Here is a 20033-nt window from a genome sequence, read left to right as displayed (position 1 = left end):
GGAAGAATAATTTTGGAAGAGTGACATTGGTGGATGGTTTGTTGATGTTAGCAAGTTGACCATGGTGGCAATAGATGTAGGAGAAATATTTAATGGGCACTTTGTCACTACATATCATACTGGTGTAAGTGATGCTATGCAACACCTAGAAAGAAACAGATGATAGAAAGATTAGAGATGAAAGAATCAAAGGTATATGGGTGTTGTTTTGGGCTATATGTTAATAAGGCTGTAAGAATGGTGTTATGTCACCATATAACTGAGAAGAAGGGCCATGATTGCAAATGAGAAGATTGTGCAGGTTATTGATGGATGAAAGGACTTGTATATGCCTGACAGACTGCATTTGAATGGTTTTAGAGTTAGATATTTGGAGAAAGTGTTCAGTGAGAATGTGGTAGTACAAAACCAGGGAAACTAGAGATATTAGGAAGGATGAAATCAAGCATGGGTACAACAAAGCTTAGAGTAATGATTATGCAATGCTGAATGGGATTTCACAGGTCTCCAATTTAAATGGGTTGGTAATGACATCTCACAAGGGTAACTATGGGTACAAAGGGATGTTGAAATGCATGTACACAAATGCAAAATAAGGGTGAGGACTTTTTTTTGGCATTGGTAAGCTCATCTTGGCAAAAAATTATAGACATCACTGAGACTGAAAATGATATAGTTACAGGAATAGAATGTAAAGGGCATTTTATTTTCAGGGAGGACAGGAGGTGGGATATTGTTGATGATAGCTGCAGAATTACAACCAACAAAATTAGAAGTTAAAGAGGATATTAGGTCTGAGGGAGATGGTCAGTTTAAGGCTGTCTGGTGTGGGATAGAGGCAAATAAGACAAAATACAGTGTTGGGTGCTGCTATAGACCAGGAGGTCCACAAGAAAATGTAGATGCCATGTATTGGCAAATCAGCACAATGAGCATAGGCTGAATAATTATTATGGGAGACTTTAACTACGGGGACATTGACAGTATGGAGGAAAGAGGGCATATCAAGATGAAAGTGGGATTTATACATTTGCTAAGGGATAATTACATGAAACAACATGTTATAGAGGGGACAAGGAGTTTGAGGGTGTTGGATCTGATAATAGCATCAGGTAATATATAATAGGTTTATGTTCAACTATAAGGTTCCAAGATGACTCCTATAACTTAGGACTCATCTTGGAACAGTGCCACATACCAAAGGTTAGGAGGATAAACCAAGTTGGAATTAAGTGGATGAGTAGGGCTATAAGGCAAGAGCTGAAAAAAAAAAAAAAAAAAAGCGTTGTGGAGGAAATATGAAGAAAATAGCGATTAGCATACTCATGAGCAATTACAAAGTGCAAGCAGAAGTGGTATCTCCACTTCTGGGCCTGGCTCCCACTGAAGAGACCTCAATAAAGGTTGAAACTAGTCTGGGTAGTGGCCTTTCCCTTAATGCATAACATTATACATATCCGCAAGGAGATGTGTTTTGCATTATGGAAGATACTGAGATAGGAGTGATGTTAGCTTGGTCCACCTTTGCCACGAGTTGCTCGGTGTTGTACTGCCTTACCCTAGTAAGGCAGTACAAGATATTTTCCTGAAGATATTTTCAGGCACAAAGTTTGTTTGCTCACACTTGGATAAAGGATTAAACTAAATTTATTAGAGAGAGAATTAGCCAAACAGGCCAAACTAAATCCAAAAGAGTTTTTTCTGTTATGTAGCAAATAAGAGGAGAAATAACTATGGTAGAATTCATTCATTTCGTATGGTGATTCAACGGCCGTGAGCCTCTTTTACAGGGAGGTACGGCACCACCTCAATCCCCCCCCCCTCCTATTTTTATCTGGGCTCGGGACCAGCATAGCTGATAATTCAAACCTATGGCTGGAGGGATTGTCTTAAGTATTCCTGACTGTATCCATGTGTGTTCACTGGGCCAGTTTGCCTGCTTGCAGGATGAAAAACCCCAGATAAACTGGGGAGAAAACCCTGCTGTTCATGCCTGAGACTGGCTAACTTGGCTATGGCTGAGGAAGATCCTTAAGCTCCTCACGTTGTCAACGGGAATCGAACCTAGGACACTCATTCCCCAGGCATATGTTTGCGAAGCGCATAGCCACTAGGCTAACTGCGCGGACTATGGTAGAATGATTTTAAACAGTGCTCAAGGTAGGAAAGTGACTGAGCCAGAAGAAATAGTTGAGTTGCTGAGTGATCATTTTGCAAAGGAGTATCATTCAGGTGGATATTTTACAGTTACTGATGTTACAGAGCTATTTTACAGTTACTGATGTTACTGATGTTACACAGATATATGAGCCTTACAAGCCAACATTCATAGTTGGCTTGTAAGGCTCATATATCAACTACGAGTATACTTGTAGTTGGCAGGCGAACGTGTTACAGAGACACAAATTAAAATTAAGGTAGATGAACAGGAGGTGTTTAGCATATTAACACGTTCGCCTGCCAACTACAAGTATACTCGTAGTTGATATATGAGCCTTACAAGCCAACTATGAATGTTGGTTGATAATTGACATACTCGTATGTCAATTATCAACCACCTATGTCAAGCATAGTATAAGCACGTTAATTTGGACCCGTGGCTTGTGAATAAAGCGGAGAGCATGTCTAGGGGCTTAGTAGAAGGAAAATAATTTCACCAAAAGTATAGTATATTATAAGAGGTATTGTTGAAAGTTTATTAATTAAGAGGCATTGTTGTGTAAACTGTGTATTTATTAATGCAAATAAAACAATTTTTTCAAGTTTTTTCAGCATATACATATATTTATATACGATATATCATCATCTGAGTCATCGCTAGAGTCATCTGTAGGATTATAATCATCTTCGGAATCGGAACCAAATAATTCATTCCATTCATCATCGCTCATATTAGTGTAAGCTTCTAATTCTTCATCAGTGAGCTTTCTTTTATGGCCATGGCGTAATTGAAGGTTTTTATTTAGATAATTTTAAATAATTGTAAGACTAGACACAATAAACCTTACTGCACAGAATGCTGAACGTCAGTGACTCTGAACTCAAGTTATATAGTCGTCAGTGCATGTAAGACATAGGTGGGGGGTGACACAAGATTACTCGTAGCTGGCATATGAAACAAAATTCCGTCTGACAAGCTAGCTATGAGATAACTTGTACTGACCCTTGTAGAAGTGAAAGTGCTTAGCGTGTGGTAACAAACTATGCCCGAGGCACATGTCAGCGAACGTGTTAAAAATATGAATGTGAACACAGCAATGGGTCTGGATGGCATATCAGCCCGTGTGTTTTATGAATGTGTAAGAGAATTGCCATTTCCTCTGATGAAGTTGTTCAATCTAAGTCTCATCTCAGGCAGGGTTCCAAGAAAAAGGATAAGATAGTACCATTGCATAAAAGTGGCTCCAAGACAGAGGTAGAAAACTACAGACCAATTAATAACCACTCGGCCAGCCCGCCTGGCTGGCCAAGTGGTTATTAATTGGTCTGTATATCCACTCTCCAGCTAAAAGGCTGTGGGTTTGAAACCCGGCCTGGGCATGGATGTTTGTGATTGTCTGTGAAAATGCTAATAGTGGTGGTCAGCAGTAGATGCCGTTGGTGTAGATGATGAAGGTAGATGCAGCTGGTGGAGTAGTAGAGACGAAGAGTTGTAGAGTAGGTGCCCACCCTCGATGAGTCTAGACTCCCTGGAGGTGTCATGTAATAATAGTGGGTGGATAGAGATGCGATACTCCATAGTGGGCAACACGACTTTGTAAGGGGTAGGTCTTGTCTTAGTAACTTATTCACATTTTATAATAAAGTGACAGCAGAATTGGATAAACGTAAGACTACACCATGATACTGCTTGACTTTGCCAAAGCAATTGACAGAATACCACATGGAAACTATTACAAAAACTGGAGAGGATGGGAATGGATATGAGGATAGTAGCATGAATAGGGGATGGCTGATGGATAGACACCAGAGAGTAGTAGATGGTGGGGTAGAGTTTAGGAGAATGATGGTGACTAGTGGAGTACCACAGAATTTGATACTAGGACCACTATTCTTTAATTTATATATCAATGACATAGGGAATATTCAGTTGTTTACAGATGATGCAAAGCTGAGGAGAGCAATAATTGATAAAGGTGATTTAGACATCCTGCAGGATGATGTAAATGAATTGACATTGTGGGCAAAGAATAATGATTGTCAATTTAATACTGCAAAATATAAGGTTAAGCACTTCGGGTTGCATTGGTGAGGCTAAGGACTTGGGGATAATGGTGGACAAAGAGTTAAAGTTCAGAGGGCATATTGCAAAAGTTGGTAAAATAGCTCAAAAAGTACTTGGATATTGAAAAACACTAACAAGTAAAGGTAAGGAAGTTATTATTCCTCTCTATAAGGCTATGATTTGGCCATATCTTGACTACTGCACACAGATTTAGTCACCTGGGTTTCTTGGGGACCAGAAGTTGTCGAAAAGATTCAGAGACAAGTGACCAAGATGGTGATAGGTCTATGGAATACTCCCTACAAGGATAGATTGAAGGTTTGTGGGTTACAGTGTTTAGTTGATAGGTGGACATGATAGAAACTTTTAAGATAATATTAAAGGGGTTTTATAAAATTGATGCAAGCAAAATTTTCCAATGACAAATAGAGAACTAGAGGCTGCCATGGAAGTTGTGTAAGAGTGTGGTTAGTAGGGATGTGAAGACCAGATTTTTTTGAATGGAGAGTGGTGGGTGGAATGAATTGCCAGAATTGGTTGCAAGTTCCCTTACTTTGAATGAATTCAAGGAAGGTATGGTAGGATTTGCATGTGTGATGGTTGATTTGGGTCTCCAGTGATGAGTCTCTGGACACCATGGAGATACCATAAATAATAATAATATTTTTAGAGTATGTGTAAAGTGTTAGCTATGCTCTTATCTGCCTGTTTAATGAGTGTTGCAGTGGGAAGAATTTTAAGGAATCTAAGAAATATATATCCTAGAACTGGTCTGTACATCTGCAGTTTTAATTAAGGTGTTGGAGAGGTTATTTAGGAATAGAACTCTTTGATGGTCAGCATTAGTATTTGAAGGGTAATCCTGAGTAGTCGATTTGAATTTTATGATAGTGACATGTTGAATAGAGTTTGAGTTCATGAGAGGATTTTATTAGATTAATACAGAAGGAATTATACTAAGAGTTGGAAGGTGGGGAGGAGCATAATGAGAGATCAGTCTGCACCTTTACATAACTTGTGTGAAGATGGAGGATGAGGAGTAGACTTTGCATGTGTTGTAAATGCCAGGAGTGTGAATGAGTTTAGGGTTTGACATGATAGATATGTTGCTTGCTGAGTGAGAACTGCTATGATGTCTGTTGATTCCATGGAGGTTTGTTATACTAATGATAATATTTGTATATTCGAGTCTACAGTTCGAATCTCAAAGTTGTTTTTATTTTCGATTGAGATGCTCATTCATATCCTATCCAACAATGGGTGGTAGTCACCACCTATTTCAATCTCTTGTATGCTCAAATATTTTGACCAGTCTGAAGACATTGTTATCAACATGATAACATAAGATTTTCTTGTTTTGTATGTATTCTCTTTGTCATTTCGGAACTTTATGTTGGAACATAGTAATGATTAGTCCTTGTCCTGAGTAAAAATCTAAATATTATTATTATTAGTGCTGTCCATTTCTGCCAAATTTTTCCAAACTGTATATCTAGAATTCTTATTTCCTATTCTGCTATTTAATTTCCAACAAGGATCAGTTTTTTTCTTTTTTTCTTTGTGTCAGTTGTCCTGTCTGATGACTTGAAAAATTCCTCGACTAGAACTATCTCTGGGGCCATAGGCACAAATGTCTTGTAATCACATTTTGAAATTTGTCCACATCACTCTCCTTGAAATTGCCATTCAAGAAGTTTATTTTCATATTTAGTGTTAAATAGTATACTACTGCTTTTTTTCCCCAAAATTACTATTCCCTAAATATATCATCTTGCTATTTCGCTGTTTTAAGCTCCATTAGTCTTGAGAACAAATTATGTCAACATGGTATTTTTTGTAATTCCTCTGCTCTCTTCCCCTCACTGATGTTTTTTACAGCACTGATGGTACCTGGATTCATTTCTGTTGAGGTTACTCTGATACACTCAATCACAGATTAATTCTGTCAACATTCCAATATTATTAGATCTTATATTTCTGTCTTCTAAGGCACTTTTTACTATATCAATCAGACCAATTATCTTTGTCTTTTTTCCTGCCATCCTAGCAAAAAAAAAAACACTTCTTTAACTAATATTTCCTCTCTCATTCTGTTTAAGTAGCCATACAACTTGGGATTAGCTCTAACACATTCCTGAATGGTAACAATGTCCAGTTCTTTCCTAATAGCCTCATTGATGCCATCTGTTCAGTCACCTAATCTTTCTCAGGATTCTCAAATCTATTTTTATACTTTTTTTTTTAATGTTCATTCTCTTACATGTTTATCTCAGTTTTTCAAGTTTTCACTTCCCTCTTTCTCCATGAATAGTTACAGCAATGCATATTCACCATATCCAAAGTTTATATAAAATCATATTTCATCTCCTTGATTTTTGACTTTTTCTAAAATCAGTAACAAATTGTAAGAGTTTTAAATGCCCAGTCATTTCTGTGCCTCTCCCCATTCCAAATGCAATCACTGAATTTCTAATTCCTGCTACTGCTAATAAATGCTTAAGGTCTTCTTATCTGCTGTCAGAAACTTCATGAATATCAATTCTACCTGCTATTATTATTCTGTAAAAGCACATGATTCTGTGCCAAACACATGCAAAAAAATTTTAACAAATGGGAGCTGGGGGTGCATAAATGGAATGCTATTTCTCCATCTTCAAAAGAAGTATTAGCTTATCTGCCTCCTTCATTTTATGACATTGATTAAATCAAAGGCTACAGAACCCTCTCCCCCAGTTCAGCAACTAGAAAACGCACACCAAAATGACATAAGTAATTAACACTTTTGATTGAACTATATTTAGGTCTTCCAATTCAACATTTGCTTGGAACACATTACCAAAATTATTCTTATAGGCACAAGCATCCTTCACCATTCCATTTTGAATTCTTATCCTTGATCTCAGCATGGTTCTCTAAAAAGAGTGCAAAGGCAATTTATAATTAAAACATAACTGTCTCAAAACAAAATCTCTGGTTCCTTTGCCTCTACTGAAGATCATAATAACTTGAAAGCTAAAAGTAAAAAGCTTGTATCACACCTAAAAAAAAAAAATAGTCATGCTTTCTAATTACCTATCAAATCCATTAGTAATAACTGCTGAATTCCCTTTATGGAGAATTTCAGTGAATTTTAGAAAATTGGATATTAGACTAGTGCATTGGATTGGAGATTGGCTAATATTAGTAAGTTGTATGCCTGTTTTGGGGTCACTGTTGTTTAACCTTTATGTTAATGATATTGAGGAAGATTTGGATATGGATATTCAGTTGTTTGCTGATGATGCAAAATGGGGATGAACTATGAAGAGTAGAGCAGATGTTGTGATCTTAAAAGAAGACATGAATAGATTGAATGAATGGGCATGGAAGTGGGGGATGCCAGTTCAATGTTGCAAAATGTAAGATTTTTAAATTTGGGAAACAAAGATGGGATGTAGAATTTACACTTGGTGGGGATATATTGTTGGAGGTGAAAAAAAAAAAGATCTTAGGGTGATGGTGGATAAGGATCTAAAATTTAGAGGACACATTGCCCAAATTGTGAGGACAACACAATGAATTCTGGGAATGATGTGGAAGATGCTGACTTGTAGAAGTAAGAGGATTCTAGTTTCATTGTATAAGGCATTGATTAGGTCACAAATTAGTTACTGTGCACAGATTTGGTCACCTGGTTTTCAAAAGGATGAAGAGATGTTGGAAAGGGCCTCAGAGGTGATCGATTAAGGTAGTTGCTGATCTCTGGAATATTGAATATGACGAAAGGTTGAGAAGATTCAATTTAGAGAGTCTAGTGGATAGGAAAAAGATGGGGGTGGGTGATATGATGGAGACATACAAGTTGGTTTTAGGTCGCTATGGGGGTTGAAGAGTTTTTTTGTATGGGGAGTTGTGAATGCATTGGCTGAGAGCATGCTGTCTACAGAGAATTTGAAGGTGTTTAAGGCAAGGTATGATGAGCTGTGTGTGTATAACAAGGGGACCTCCAGGATGAGTAACTCCATGGGGTCTTAGGATAATAATAATAAAAATTCTGTACTTGAATTCTCACAAAAACTTGTCAAACTATATCCATTTTTTGGTTTTGTTTAGTTCATTTTGCCCCTCCAAATGCAGGGACACAAATTTAATAAAACTAGGATTTATGAACTGATATGAATAAAGTTAAGAGTTGAAGGAGGTACAGGAAGTTGGTTTGATGTTAAGTCAGGTGTGCAACAAGGGTGCACATTATTTCCACTGTTATTCATGATCTGGATCACATTATGAAGGAAAGTGGTATTAAATCTCATATCAAAATTGGTGATGTTAATCTTAGCTCTTTACTTTATGCAGATGTTATACTTCTGAATAAATTTAGTACAAGCCTGCAAGTTTCCCTGACTAAATTGAGTAACTGTTGTAATAAATTTGGCATGAAAATCAGCAATAAAAAGACAAAGATGATGAAAATAGGCAGAAACATTGAAAATATCAACTGTATCCTGAATGGTGAACCTAAAGAACAAATAAAACACTTAAGCTATTTATGCACAAAATTTAGTGAAGATGGTAAATCAAATAGACAACAGAATTACTAAAGCAGGTATGGTAGGAAGTCAGCTTAATAAATTTATATAGAATAAGAACTGAGAGCCGGGTTATAAAAAAAACAAAGACTGGATTCTCAAATCTATGGTCTGGTCTCTGGAATATGTTGGATTGTTCCTCATTAAACCTACAAAAATTGTCTTCTTCCTCCTTTCAGGAATCTAGGTCAAGTGGCCTGTTTCGGTCTCATCCCAGCATTGGTCAGCTTATGTTTCTTCAATACTTTGGTTTTGAAGATCTTTCTGAACTGCTCTTTCCATTTGATTGTATATATTTGTATTGTTTCCATAACTGGTGTTTGGTTTAGGTCTTTCAGTATGTCTTCATTTCTGTCTAGTGTCTTGTATTTCGGCTCAGATTCTTTTATTATCTCTTATTGTCCATGCTTTGCTGCCATATAATGTTGGTTTGATAAAATATTATACATTTTTAGTCTGCTTTTTTTTGGTAACTGTTGCTTACTTGGCCTTAGTGTTTTGTTTATTATTTACTTTGAAAAATGTTTATTTTCATAGAAATATCTAAATCTACATTGTTATTATGTTTTATTATTTATTACTATTTTAGTTTAGATGAACATTTTCTCTTTGAATGCCATAGTTTTTTTTCTTGAAAGACTGACATATTATATTGTTTTATTATTAAGTGTAGTTTATATACACCTTTTTGTAGATTGTTCTCAGTTGTTCCAAATATCACTTGGTCATCTGCAAAGAGTAATACATCTAAGATAAAATTTTCTGTTGGACTTCCTTCTTTATTGGTTAACCTCCCTTCTTTGATTATTTCATTCATATATATTCTAAACAATATTGAAGAAAGAGAGCATCCATTTCTAAGACTTCCTGTTACTTTGAATGTTTTGGTTCTGTTTTCATCTCTTTTTTATGCTTATTGTTTTCTCATATAGGCTGTAGAGTTTTTAATAAATAAATTTATGGACAAGTGAATCTTTTAGTATATCAATGAGTTTACATCGGTATCTTCTTAAAAGCTTTTTTGTATGCTAAATGCATTTATAAGTTGAATTCTATTCTGTTCTTTATTTATAATTTTTTTTTTCTACTGTAAAAGTAAAAAAAAATTTTAGTATATAAAAAGTTATTTTATAAAATGCAAGTTAAAAATCTTAGATATTGTTTCAGGTGAGTCGATTAGAACGAGCTGCACAAGGGAACTCCTACAAACAACAATTATTTAGTGAACTGGGCTACTTCTTCATTTCTCCTTCAAGTATTCCTTCCAGAAACGTTATAGATCAGTTGATAACTTTAGCAGGGGGAAAAGTGAGTTTTCCTTGTTTGATCATTGCATTTTGATTATTAAACTTGTTTTCTTATTTATGTCTACTTTTAAATTTTCATGCTCTTACCTTGAACCTTCAGTGTCAGTAATCTGATGTTTTGTAATTGAAGGTAAGTTAGGATGCTGAAGGTTGTAGAAACCCAGAATAGTCAATTCCACAAAACATTTGTGATAAAATTATAAAAGAATGAAATTATCCACCATGTGCTGGATGATATTACTTAATGTATACTAGATTTGTTCAGGGGAGAAACTCGGAACAAATTTGAAATTATTTCTATTTTCTACAAAGACATCTTTTTCACTAGCTACTCCTGTCTTATGTAGTATCTGTTACTGTATTCATTTGTGAAGAAAAGTTAAGCTCATCAATGATGAGTTTAACCAGTGTTTTTATAAATTAATAATTTAGTAATAAACTTTCCTAATGAATTTTATTCATGTTCAGATCAGAGAACCTTCCATTTTCCATTAAAATGTTGTTTAGATTAACTGCAGTAAAACATTAAATCTGAGTCATATATTTTATTCTTGTATAAATCTTTATTTGCAACAAATTGCAGCAGGTTTTTAAATCAGTGAAAGATAATCCTCAGCACAGAAATACAGAAACTAATAAAAGTGGAAACGGTGCTACCTGGTTCCAAATGTGGGTACATTTAACAATTGTTCAGACGATTCTACATTTTGCATACTAGTTTGCATTTCACTGGTATCCACAAAATTTGCAGTTAAATTGTTATTATTGCAATTTTACTTATGTGCAAGTAATGTGTGTGCCTTCATTTAGTACTTGGAAGGAAAGCCATGTATCATAAGTTAGTTGCAGCAACGTCAGGGCTTAAAAAAATGGTTCTCCAGACAGAAAATGATTATTTAACAAAAAAAAAAAAAAAAAAAAAAGCACTGAATGGCTAGTTTATTAGTTATTCCTATCATTTGTGTCTATCACCTCACCAGAAAGTGTTTGTTTTGTATCCGTTCTAAGCTATTGCAATTTTACTTATGTGCAATTAATGTGTGCGCCTTTGTTTAGTACTTGGTGCTTGAGTACAAGTACATTTAGTACTTGGGTAGGTAGATACTAAAAGATTGTGTGAATAGAATTCAAAACACTAATGAACCAGCAGTGCAACATAAATGACAATATGGATACAATTTATGACTAAGTTTGTTATTGAGCTGTTTATCTTTGAAGAAATCCATCAAATTGGACCTGTGACCTGCACAATCGTGGCTGCATGTTGCTGAGTGTGTTGGGCAGTTTGTCATCCTGAAACTGCAACAAAGAGAGTGCCAGAACACAGCAGCGTTGAAGCAAGATGGAGTACCTCCCACATGGTGAAATGCTGATGCAACAATTATTGCATCGGCATTTCACTGAGAATATAGTAATCAGTCACTAATTTTCAAAGAAATGGCCACTACATTCATCAGTCCTTAACCCCTGTGACTTTTGGCTTTGGGGTTAAAAACATAGTGTACTTGGACAGAGTTCTTTACCTGGCAGATTTGAATGACAAAATCTCACATGCGCAAAAACTTTTCAGTTGTGTTCTGCTATAGACAATGCTGTATGGCAGTATCAGCTATTGGTCCTGCACAAGGGACTACACATTGAAAATTGCTTCCATTGATCATGTAGATCTCCTTGAGAGCTTTTTGCAGCATGTCAGCTCTATGTGATATGTTTTTCTTGTATTTCTATCGCATTAATTTATGAAATGAGTGAAATAAATATCATTGAATAGCTTCATTTGTCACCGACTCTGAATCATTTCACAATCAATCATCTAGTTCACAGTAATGTAATTTTCTCCAGCTTACAGTGCCATATTTCCCCTATCAGTCATTTTTGAACAATGATTTCTTGTATTGTCAAAATCTCTTCCTCATGATTTGGCTAGAGTACCCACCAAGTTTGATATTTTATCTACTGGTTCTCTCTCTCTCTCTCTCTCTCTCTCTCTCTCTATATATATATATATGTGTGTGTGTTTAATTTATTTTTATAGCTGAGGATTTTTTTTCTATTTTCATTAAGTTTATATATATTTTCTTTTTTGCATAATCCAGAAATCCTGCTCTAGAGATCAAACACGAAACATTTTGAAGCCACTTCAGACCTCCAATAAATAGGGTGGTGGTCTCACATCAGGTGATCAATTTCATCTCCCATTTAAAGACAATCACAAACGTCCATGCCCATGGTGGAATTTAAACCCACACCCTGAGAGCAGATATGTTAACCACTTGTCCAACCAGACCAGCAGTCATTTAATTGTTGGTATGCAAAAGGCTAAAATAGCAGTTTGTGAGATTCCCTATTAGAATAATATTTTACAGTCAGCTTTCACTGTAGTGAATGTTGTTATAGTAAATGTAATCGATATGGCAAATTGCCAAAATGTTCTTGGTTCAAATCCCACAGCAATGAATGCTTAGCTGAAGAAAATTCACTAAAGCAAGCCCTTCTGCATAAAAAGTCACTGTGTTCCTTTGGTCTCTGAGTTTGCTATAATGAGAGCAATTTGTAGTATTAGTATGTCTGAAATACAAATAACCATTGTATTTCATGAAAAACAGCCTTTCTGCTTGTTGAGCAAGAACTAACTAATATAGTATAATAAATTTAGTTTAATCCTTTATCCAAGTGTATGCAAATAAAGTTTGCGCCTGAAGATATTTCAGGACTCAGGCAACTCGTAGCAAAGGTGGACCAAGTTCTCATCACTCCTTGTCTTAGTATCTCCCTTAATGAAAAGCATATCTCCGTGCGGATATGTATAATGCTATGCATTAAGGGAAGGACCACTACCCAGAGTGGTTTCGACCTTTATTGAGGTCTCATCAGTGGGAGCCAGACCCAGAGTGGTGATACTAAGGTAGAAGCAATGGAGAGGTCACATTTACCTATATGAGTTGCCAAAAGGTGTACACCTTTCTAACTAATGTAGTAGCAAACAAATTAATCCAAAATTCATATTTTAAAGAAAAATTTTAATTTTGCAAGAAAATAAGTACAAAAATTAAACTCCAACTTTACCTAATAATTTATATGTGCTTCTCTGTTCCTAATAAGTTCATTAATTTGCTTAGACATGGACTCTACCAGTGTAGAACACATTTTTCTTATTTCTGCGTCTTGAAACCATACTTTTATAATAGATTATATTAAATTATCCTTTGTATCACAATTTTAATTTTCCAAGTCTCTTTTTTTCCCTATGGCTCACAAATTTTCTATTGGATTAATATCAGGAGAGTTACCTGGCTACTGAAGCAATTGGATGTTGTGAACTTAAAGAACTATTTCACTTTGGAAAAACTTTTTATTGGAATTATATTGATCAAGTGTATATAATAAACAACTAAGTTATACCAACTAGTTTCACCAACCAAGTCTGTTGGCATCTTCAGGGTACATAACTGATGTAAGGCACTAAAAAGTAAAAAGCTGTTACAAACTAAAATCAATCGATTCCAATTATATTAAACAAAGAACAGAGCGTGTACAATACATTCATAGAGTGTGGATGATCTCACTCGTTGTTATTTAGGAACATTCTATAGTTGGTACTATAATTCAGTTCTGGCGAATTGAAGGATCTGATAAGGGTCTTCCACATCACGGGCAAGATTAGTCCTTGGTTCCTGTTAAGGTTTTATGTACAGCGGGCAACTGTTGTGGCCTCCTTAAAAATTCGGGAGCAGAAGTCCTCCTCCATGTAAGGAATTGTGCTTCTATCCCACTCTATGGCATGGTTCGTTCTTGAGAAATGAAACGCTAACCCCGATTTTTCTTCTCTGTTATTATTGACGTCACCTATATGTTCTTTTTGCCTAATTTCAAGGCTCCTTGAAGTTTGCCTGATGTAATTCAAGCCGCATGAGCATGGTATGTTATAAACTCCAGCATATTTGGAGAAAGGATAGCTATCTTTTGGAGATCTTAAGAATTGTCTAATCGTTTCTGTGGGTTTAAAGGCCACTCTTATTTTATGTGGTCTAAGGAGTCTAGCAATCTTATTGGAAACTGTCCCTAAGTATGGAATGACGATGGTGGAAATATAAAGTACATCATCTTGTTGTCTTTGTCGGGGTTCAGAGAAAAGTATCTTGTGGACGAGTCTTCGAGGAAATCCATTCATGGCAAGGTTGGTGGATATCAGGGATAGTTCTTCCTGGAGGTCTTGTTGATTTGTTGTAAGGAGAGAGGCACGGTTCTTCAACATGTGTACAATACTAAGTTTCTGAGAAATGTGGTGTGAGGAAGTGAAATGTAAATAACGTCCTGTATTGGTAGGTTTGCGGTAAACTGAGAGGTTGATACCACCATTCGGAAGCTTCTTAATTAAAGTGTCCAGAAACTTAGTATTGTACACATGTTGAAGAACCATGCCTCTCTCCTTACAACAGATCAACAAGACCTCCAGGAAGAACTATCCCTGATATCCACCAGCCTTGCCATGAATGGATTTCCTCGAAGACTCGTCCACAAGATACTTTTCTCTGAACCCCGACAAAGACAACAAGCTGATGTACGTTATATTTCCACCATCGTCATTCCATACTTAGGGACAGTTTCCAATAAGATTGCTAGACTTCTTAGACCACATAAAATAAGAGTGGCCCACAGAAACGATTAGACAATTCTTAAGATCTCCAAAAGATAGCCATCCTTTCTCCAAATATGCTGGAGTTTATAACATACCATGCTCGTGCGGCTTGAATTACATCGGCCAAACTTCAAGGAGCCTTGAAATTAGGCAAAAAGAACATATAGGTGACGTCAATAATAACAGAGAAGAAAAATCAGGGTTAGCGTTTCATTTCTCAAGAACGAACCATACCATAGAGTGGGATAGAAGCACAATTCCTTACATGGAGGACTTCCGCTCCCGAATTTTTAAGGAGGCCACAACAGTTGCCCGCTGTACACAAAACCTTAACAGGAACCAAGGACTAATCTTGCCCGTGATGTGGAAGACCCTTATCAGATCCTTCAACTCGCCAGAACTGAATTATTATTATTATTATTATTATTATTACGGGTATCTCCATGGAGTCAGTAGACTCATCGCGGGAGACCCAAACTAGCAAAACAATATCTGTCATATCTCTTCTTGAATTCATTTACAGATGAAGAGCTCACAACAAAGTCAGGCAATGAATTCCACTCATTCACCACCCTCCAGGCAAAAAACCTTGTTCTGACACCTTTGTTAACCACACTCTTCTTTAATTTCCAGAGATGACCTCTTGTTCTTCCATCACTATCACACAGCTGAAACATTTCCCCTGCATCAATCCTATAAAAACCTTTTAGTAATTTGAATGTTTCTATCATATCCCCTCTTCTTCGCCTATCAGCCAATCTCTGCAATCCACAAGCTCTCAATCTATCAATGTAGGGAGCATTTTTTATATCACTCACCAACTTGGTCACTCTTCTCTGAACCCTCTCCACAGCCTCCTCATCTCCAAGGAATCCAGGTGACCAGACCTGAGCACAGTAATCCAAATGTGGAAGTATCAATGCTTTATAAAGGGGAATAATAACCTCTTTATCTCTGGATGTCAGTGTGTTCCTCAACAACCAAGTAATCCTATGTGCAATCTTGGACACCTTAGCAATGTGTCCTCTGAACTTCATCTCCTTATCTACCAATACCCCTAAGTCCCTAGCCTCATCAATCTCTTGGAGTACCTTTCCATCTATGTAGTACACAGCTGGTAATCTTTTAATCCCAAAATGCAAGACTTTACACTTTTCCACATTGAACTGACATCCATTTTCTTTTGCCCATTTTACCAGCTTATTTAAATCCTCCTGCAAACTTTCAACATCAGCTTGATTTTTTATTGCACTACACAACTTTGCATCATCAGCAAACAACTGAATATCTCCCTTTAAGCCGTTTCCTATATCATTTATATACAAATTAAACAACATTGGCCCAAGCACAGAGCCCTGAGGCACACCACTGGTCACCTGCCTCATTCTGGACTCGGCTCCTCCATACACCACCTTATGGTATCTCTCCCTGAGCCATTCTCCTATCCATATCACCAATTTAATATCCATTCCCATCTGCTCCAATTTGCGTAACAGTGTTCTATGGGGTATCCTGTCAAAAGCCTTAGCAAAATCCAGAAGTACCACTGTGTAGCCAGTTCCTTTGTCCAACTCTGATGTTATTCTATTATGGATAGTTAATAGATTGCTAAGGCAGGATCTACCTTTAACAAAACCATGTTGGCCTCTATAGAGTATCATATCCTGATCCACCCATTCTTGAATTTTGTCCTTAACCAACTTTTCCAATACTTTTACCACTACTCCTGAGATGGTGATTGGTCTGTAATTCAATACTGCAGTTTTAGAGCCACCCTTATGCAAAGGAACCACTTTGCCTAACTTCCACTCCCTAGGGACCATACCAGAGTTCAAACTTAAATTAAATATCCAGGTAAGAGGGGTTGACAATTCATTTGCACATTCACGCAACACCCGAGCTGATATTCCATCTAAGCCTACCGCAGTGTTTGCATTTAAGTTTCGCAATATATTTAATACCTCTGATTCTTTAGCTTCAATTCTCACATTAGGTATTGCTATAGGTATAGAGATATCCTCACTTGGGTGATAGACTTTTGAGAAGTGATCACTCAGTAACTCGACTATTACATCTGATTTTGTCACCTCAATACCATCAGCACCCACTAAGGTTATCCTTCCGAAGTCATTCTTCCTCTTACTTGCCACATAGCGGAAGAACTCTTTGGGATTACCCTTGATCTCTTTGGCTAAGGTCTTCTCATAATCTGATTTAGCTTTTCTTACTATGCTGGTAACCTTCCTAGCTTGAGCCTTGTACTGCTCATGGGTGTCCTGATCGCCCTTCTCCTTGTAAATTCTCCATAACATTTTCTTTTTTTGTAGTTCAAGCTTGATACTACTGCTCATCCATCTAATGCCTGCCTTGTTTGACCTCCTGACCATGGGGACACAATCTGATATTGCTTTCCTCAGATACCCACTGATTTTATCCCAAGCACTGCTAACATCTTTCCCTTGCAATATGTTCTGCCATGGGATGGCTGCAAGCTCACTCCGAAGCTTGTTATAATTGCCTAACCTGTAGTTTCGTACATACCCCTTCTTAATAGAAAAATCCACAGATTTTGCAACCTCCCAAGTCAATACCACATGATCGCTTTCACCAACTGGAGGTAACGAGGTCACCTTACTTATGCACATAACCTCTGAACCAATAACCAGGTCCAACACTCTCACACCACGTGTCCCTTCAGTTACGTGCTGTTTCAAGTAATTATCTCGTAGCAGATGTATGAACTCCATTTCCTTTTTGCTACGTGATATTTCCTCCTTCCAATTGATATCACCATAATTAAAATCCCCCATAATAATCACTAAGCCTTCACTCATTGCACTAAGTTGCTGATGCATGAATTCAATATCTCCCCCTGTACTCCCTGGCCTATAGCAGCATCCAACTGTATATTTGGTTGCGTTGGTCACTATTTCGCACCAGACTGCCTCAAATGAACTCTCATTCACATGTCTATCATCATGATATACTACTTTCTTTGGCTGCAACACATCAGCTATCATCAACAGTACTCCTCCTCCTGTTCTATCTTCTCTATCCTCCCTGAAAATACTGTACCCTATAGTACTGTACCTTATAGTACCAACTATAGAACGATCCTAAATAACAACCAAGTGAAATCATCCATGCTCTATGAATGTATTGTACACGCTCTGTTCTTTGTTTAATATAATTGGAATCGGTTGATTTTAGTTTGTAACAGTTTTTTACTTTTTAGTGCCTTACATCAGTTATGTACCCTGAAGATGCCAACAGACTTAGTTGGTGAAACTAGTTGGTATAACTTAGTTGTTTATTATATACACTTGATCAATATAATCCCAATAAAAAGTTTTTCCAGAGTTTTTTGGTCAAGAAAATGAAACGTTTTTTAACTGTTTCACTTTTTTTGAAATGTGGCATGGAGCGAGATCATGTTGGAAGATGAGTTCTTTCTCTTTCTGGATCTGTGGAACCACTCTTTTCTCCAATATTTTTATGTATTAGTCACTTTTCATCATACTGCCAACAGGCACAATTGATCCTGGACCGTCATGTGTAAAACAACCCAGAATCTCTTTATAGCTGTGTTTTTAGAAGCCTGTTGAAGGTAGGCAGGAGAAGTCTTCTCAGCTGCTGATTTGTAAACATAGGGTACATGCTTTTTTTGGACAAAGAAATGGTGCATCTGAGAATATGACCTTCCACTTCTCAACAGTCCAATCTTTGTACACTTTTGCCTACTGGAGTCTCTTTTTCTGCATAGCATTCATCAACAGTTGTTTCTTTTCAGTATGTGGGCAGTCCTCCCTGCTTCCAACAGTCTTTGACAGACTGTTATGTTTGAAACATTAATCCCACTAACTGTCAAGTCTTTATTTATGTCTACCGCTGACAATCTTTGATTCATTTTGCATTTCCTAATTAGTAAACAATTTTGAGTAAGTGTAGTTTTCCTTGTTTTTTTTTTTTGTTGTTGTTGTTTTCTGTCATGAGAAAAGGTACTTGCGTCCCTAAACCTCTTTAAAATCGCATTAACAGTACTCAAACCAACACCACACTCATTGGTGTGGTGTTGGTTTGTGGTGTCAATCTGTGCTAAAAAAGAGTACATATATTTGAATGCTTTCTCGGAGAGGTATCCATTTTATAGCTACACAAAAGAATAAAACACTATGAATGTCAACTTGTTTACACTATAACAAATGCACAACACTATTAATAAACATCCGGGAAACAGTTAAAATATGCAGCACTCAACCGAAATAGTAAACTGAAACCAAAACCAAAATTATTCTGAGTTGAAACAAAAACTTTACAAAAATTGGCTTGTTCGGATTAATTTGTTCACTACTGTAAAACAAAATTGGGTCGTGCTGTCTTCTTTCTTTAATCTTTATTAATTTTTTAACACAAATGCTTCAGTTCCTTTATTAAAGTCCATTATCATAAGTTCATAATAGTTTGAAAAATTGAATCAAACAGCCATTTCAGAATAAGTTTATTATTGTTTATACTGCATTACTTTTAATTAAATTAAGTAGCTTACTTGTACTACTGATAATTTAGTCACTTCATAAAATATGGATATATGGAGTACAAATTTCCACAGTCATTATGTGATACCTCCAAGGACTCATTGTTGAACAGTATTCCACTACACAGCTCCCTTCTGAATCCTCCAACTACACAGTGACACTAACACCATCAACACCATCTGCCACTACCAGCATTTTTTGTTTATAAATTGTGCGTTCTCCTGACCAATTTGCATGCATTATTTTTAATAACTGGGATTTCATATTTCAAATGTGTTAGTCTGAACATTGGGACATATATGACATTTATTATATGTAAATCATTGATAGTATACTGTAATCCATCTAATCTATATTGTGACAGATGCTACTATATATAAATTACTACGCGCATGCACGCGCACACAGATGTAGAGTGAGATATAAATGAATGAAAGTGAAACTAACAGTAAACCATATACATCTTATTCATTGTAAAGAATTTATGGAGACAAAAACATGTGTTGGAGTAATTACTTTAACTTATAAACGGGTCTGTCAGACCATGCACTTTAAACATGCCACCGAATCAACTGGAAAGGCACCAAGTCTTTACATCCCACCACCCCAAAACCTAGTTTGAAAGAAAGCTCATGGGAGCTTATGAGATGCTGAAACATCATTCCAAAGGGCTGAATAAGGTAGGATAATGTGGAGCTTAAGCATGTAATCTGGAAACAGAAGGTACTTTGGAGGAAGTACAAGATGAATAATGGTAAT

General features: G+C 36.5%; 1 protein-coding gene across 5 annotated transcripts in view; it reads left to right on the top strand.

Moving 5' to 3' along the window:
* Positions 1–20033, top strand: part of MCPH1 (Microcephalin) — a 145125-nt gene that overhangs the window by 96071 nt on the left and 29021 nt on the right. For all 5 annotated transcript variants that reach the window (XM_090413373.1, XM_090413376.1, XM_090413377.1 and 2 more), the window contains exon 10: positions 9961–10101. In XM_090413373.1, coding sequence (XP_090269499.1) covers positions 9961–10101 — 141 coding nt within the window. The remainder of the gene's footprint in view (positions 1–9960; positions 10102–20033) is intronic.

The sequence above is a fragment of the Typopeltis vanoorti genome, chromosome 24, assembly GCF_054136105.1.
Source record: "Typopeltis vanoorti isolate ZY-2024b chromosome 24, IOZ_Tvanoo_1.0, whole genome shotgun sequence".
Lineage (NCBI taxonomy): Eukaryota > Metazoa > Arthropoda > Arachnida > Uropygi > Thelyphonidae > Typopeltis > Typopeltis vanoorti.
The sequence above is the reverse complement of the archived record's forward strand: the minus strand, read 5'-3'. Positions and strand labels throughout refer to the sequence as shown.